Below are 5082 nucleotides of genomic sequence, written 5' to 3' on the forward strand. Positions count from 1 at the left end.
GAAAAAATAACTACTTTTTCAGTTAGGTCAACCCATCTATATTTTCAAGAAGCAAAAGCAAATAAATTAGTAAAAATGATTTCATGAGAAGTAGAAGAAAAATACTCTCTCAGTTTCCGAAAGAAGAATTTTCTAGAGCATTCAAACATATTAAGAATATAATAAATGTTTACAATTGAATTTATTATTTATTTTACAATACATTTTCCAATAAATATCAACCTAACCAATTCAAATATTTTTAATTAATGTTTTTTAAAAGTATACAACTTTTTAACATTAACTGTTAAAAGTACATTAAAATTTTAGAAAATCTCACATTTTGAAACAAAAAATAAATCTAGAAAATCTTAACTACGCGCGATTACAACTTTCAGAAGATCTCTTTTAACTTAATATTTGTCGTCGCCATTAAATGCAAGACAAACGCATTATCTCCACACATGTTCTCTTATCCTACACACATTCATAAGCTCTCATGTCAACCATCTTTTCCCTCATCCATTAAGAAATCTTGTGTTCAGAATATTTTCACAAATGATTAAATCCAATAATATCCGACACTAAGCTTGTTTAAGAAAGTTGAATGGTTTAGTTATCACAATTCAAAATCGGTCATCTAACTGATCATAATTGTTTGTAAATAAAATATGACTTGACAGTTTTTTATTGGTTGTCATTTTAGCGGTGTACCTACAATAAAAAGATAAGAGAAATACTCTTCATGTAAGAAATAATAAAAAGATAAGAGAAATACTCTTCATGATTAAATTATTTCTTATATCACGTAACACTAAATATAAAGATGTAAATAAGCAAGAACATTCGCACATTATCTAGTGATTAATGCTCCATCTGGGAAAAAACACAACATAAACCCTAAACCAAAATCTCCCAAAACATCTATAGATATATTAATTATTATATTGAACTCTCGCACACTCTTATTATATAATGTCTTGACTTCTCATATTAGACCAACTGCAAAAACTACATTAATCACTCCAAGATTTAACAATCAATCATTATTTTGCTTACTATGGTATATATAATTATGAAGTAAACCTCTTTTCTGTAACCAGAAGATATCGTGTAATGATCTGATCAGCCATGAACCATTCCATGCGACAGAGCCATGAGCAAAATAGCAGCTTCCTTCTCATCTTGTGGGAACACTTGTTGATAAGCTGAGCTTTTGCTCAACATTATCGCCAAGTCATCGAAGCACAGCTTGTTCGACGAGATTGAAGAATCAGAAGAGGTTGTTGATTTGCTAATTTCTGAATCTCCGGCAACCGTGGTCGTGTCTTCCTGTTCTTGTTCTTTGATCTTGCACTTTTTTGTCTTGGCCATTATCGGAGGAGAGAGATTAAATTTGTCTCCTCCATTAGATCGCTTTTTCTTGCTTTGCAACTTTTTTTTCGCAAGTATCTGTTGCAGCTGTGCCGCCACCACCTCTTGGTCGCCCGCAGCGACGGCTGCAGCCATTGCGGCCTTCCTCGCCTTTCTTTGTCTTATGCCACATGCGTTACAAAGAGACTGTAATAAAAAATGTGAAACTTAATGTGCGTCAAATTAATTCACATAATATTGGACTCGTGTGTTTACCATTAAGGATAAGAGATCATTAAGTCTAAAGATGCGTTAGACTTAATAAACCAAAAACAAAATTAACAAGAAAAAATCAAATATATATGCGTTATAGACACATAATTATGTGTTTTAAAAATTGAATTAAGATCTATGTAACAAGAGATAAATTCAAGAAAATCAATTAATTTACCTTGGGACCTCGAGGCCCACTTCGCCAAAGAGGAGTCTTGGTAGTGTTACAATCGGAACAAACCCTAATCACGCCATTGTTATTACCATAACCATTAACCTTGATTGTATTGTAGCGATTTTCCGTGGTGACGGCCGTGGTCGTCTTGGTCGTGACTTTCTTGAGATCTTCATCGTGATCTTTTTCGAAACTAGTCTTCTGATTTAAAGGGTAGTGATCTTCTTTATGATTACGATTATTGTTGTTATTAGCCTGATCAGTGGGCTGTTTATTGTTGGTGATTGTTTTCTTAATCAACCGCATCTTTGGGGACATCATCCACTTGTCGGACTCTGAATTGGGTTTTGTCGGGTTTTGATGAAGAAAATCGGTTTGATCGTCGTGATGATCTTTTTTCCTTATCGTTAGTTTCAGTCTTTTCTCCTTCTTTGGCACCATATGATCGTATGAAGATGATGATGATCCACCGTTAAACATGTTGGCCTGATATATAGCAACAATCGAGGTTTAACTAACAAAGAAAATGATGATTTATATGGTTTCTTAAGATGCCCCCTCTGATAATTTTTAAATTTCTTTTATGTATTTTTTCATTCTAAATTCAAAAATACTATTTTTTGTATGAACTTACATGATCAGGCATATTTTCAACAAGAAGACGAAAAAGTAAATATCGCTCAAAATAACATCTGTACACCCAGTTAAGGTTGATATATTATTATAAAAACTTTGTGTGTGTGTGTGTGTGTACCTTTAGGGGTTGAGAAAAATTGAGATGCTCGTATTGATAAGTGTTGTTATAGGCAACATGTTGATCTTCTTGAGAGTTGATCAAGAAAGGGAGATAAGAGGAGAGAGAAGAAATGGACGACGAAGAATTAGAAGGAACTTGATAATTATGAAGAAGAGACGAAGAGGATCCAAGAGGATAGAAAAAGGGCTCTTCATGATGGCTTTGATCTTCGTTTAGATCTATAGAGTAATGAAAATTCGAACCCATTGATGAGAAAGAGAGATGAAAATACTGATCAAGAGAGAGAGAACTTAGATGATAGGTTGATCTTAGATGAGAGATTGAAAGAGATCATAGACGGCAGAAAGAGTCCAAGCTATACTATGATCCTTTTTAAAGGCCATAAGATGAGACACGAGCCAAACACACATGGTTTCTATTATAGATATATACAAGTTAAAGTTTATGTGAGTCTAGAGTTCTTTTTTTGATAAAAGTGAGTCTAGAGTTATCAACTTGTACAGTGAATTTTCGAAGACATGGATAAAATTATAAAAATACTGTTTTTAATTTCTACTAATTCCTTTTTTGGCAACAGTAAAAAAATTCTACGAATCCCTTACCAGTACGATCGTAAACCCACAACAAATGTTAGTTCGGGTTATATTTTATATTTGTTGCGAATTATACATAATATATTATTACTAGAAAATATTAAATAATAAAACTGAATAGTAATTATAAGAAAAGATAGATTTTGCATTTATAGAATTTATTTCGATTATATGTAAACAACCTTATGTAAACTAGTCGATCCAAGTTTACAAAAAAAAAAAAAACTAGTCGATCCAATGTTTTCGTATATCATCCAAAACTGTTAGTGTACACACCTTATAAATAAATAATATTTTGAGCCGGTTAATAGTGATATCGTTAGTAAAATGTCGATAATTTAGAGGTTCACGTGAATCCATGGCCCCCATACGAAGCCAAACACATGAGACAAACTATTTGTATGTGGAATGGTACTGGGCGACCCCATCCAGAACGAACCCTATCTGTAATTTATTTACCCCACTAGAGAGACAGGATTTTCTTAAACAATTTATATATAATTTTTAAGTAGGGTCTGAGCCACATAGATCCTGATAATAGTTGAAACAAACAAGATCCTTTTACTTGTAGTCTTTTCAAATCTAGGGTTTTCTTAGATCTCAAGGTTCTATTACAGGAAAAAAGTCAAAACGATTTCTTATGTTCTTTTCATGGCCATTAAACTAAAAACATATGTGTTCAAAAAAATAAACTAAAAACATATTATATCAAAACGCACAAAAGGTTAGATAACCTTTATCTTGGTAAAAATTTATATTACATAACTGTGTCAAATACTAGCATAAGTAAAACGAGTTTAGATAAATTTGGTAAGAACACAAATAATAAAATTTGTTCAACATTTTCTTATTTAACCTATATAACCAACTAGCGTTCATACATTTGACTATTGACAATATACACTAAAAGGGTCAATTAGCAAGAGACAAACTAGTATTAAATCATTGATTATCCCCATATAGTAGTGGTACGTTAGTCCCTAAGATTAATGATTTTGTTGTAAAGGCCATTGATCCAAGATAACTTGCTAAATAGTCTCTCCGTTCCTAAAAGATCCATGATTTAGATTTTTCACACTTTTTAATAAAACATATTAAAACTTAGCTATAAATGCATAGTTTTTTGTAATTTTATGTTTTCTATATTTTTAAACTAATAAAATTTTAAGAAATGCAATTAATCTTCTTAAACTTCACAATTTATCATTATTAGTTGATAAAAATACAGTGGAAATATAAAATATATATCTTTTTAAAACAAAAGTTTTCTCTAGAATATGGATTTTTTTAGGAACGGAGGGAGTAGTAAATACCAATAAATGTTACAATGCTTACTTTGTTTATCTACTATAAAAAATCAAAGTTGTCTCAGTGAACAAAGAAAATTCAAGATCTCTTGAAACCCTAGTATACTGAATGTAGCTCGTGATCCTTTCAACTGCATGTGATTCATCAATAATAATAATCTGTCCCAGAGGAGAGAGAAACATTATTTGAGAGATGGGAAGCGAGGCAGAGGGAGAGAAGAGATAGGTTTAGAATGGTAAAGGAAGAAAAGATCCCCACCTTAGTATTGCCAAAATTATTCAGTTATTTTACAGATCATTGAGGACCCCCCCCCCCCCCCCCCCCCCCCCAACACAAAGAGACAAATTCATTTTTATTTCAAATTTTAAAATCAGCCCATCAATTTATGTATCTGTATATGAACTACATAGGCTAAATGATCAAAGAGAAAGCAATGATCTACTACTTAGTTTTTTTATGGAATGTGAATATGATCTATTCAATCACACTTTCAATAGATCTGAAGTCATATGCAGGTATCTAGTAATTAGATGTCCTATACTAAAAAGATATGTTCAAGTAATACAAGTTCAAATGGATTTTTTTGTATAAAGAAAAATGATTTATGCTTTAACCGTTTAAGAACGTTACCATTGTTTTATCAA

At 31.7% G+C, this 5082-nt stretch overlaps 1 protein-coding gene across 1 annotated transcript; it reads right to left on the minus strand.

Moving 5' to 3' along the window:
• Positions 1–759: 759 nt before the first annotated feature.
• On the minus strand, positions 760–2969 carry LOC106432839 (GATA transcription factor 21). The gene is made up of 3 exons (XM_013873683.3): positions 2535–2969; positions 1784–2266; positions 760–1539 (listed from the first exon to the last, which is right to left on the minus strand). The coding sequence occupies exons 1-3, from the start codon at positions 2781–2783 to the stop codon at positions 1105–1107; spliced, it is 1167 nt and encodes a 388-aa protein (XP_013729137.1). The 5' UTR covers positions 2784–2969; the 3' UTR covers positions 760–1104.
• Between the last annotated feature and the right edge of the window lie 2113 nt (positions 2970–5082).

This window comes from Brassica napus, chromosome C9, assembly GCF_020379485.1.
Source record: "Brassica napus cultivar Da-Ae chromosome C9, Da-Ae, whole genome shotgun sequence".
Classification (NCBI taxonomy): domain Eukaryota; kingdom Viridiplantae; phylum Streptophyta; class Magnoliopsida; order Brassicales; family Brassicaceae; genus Brassica; species Brassica napus.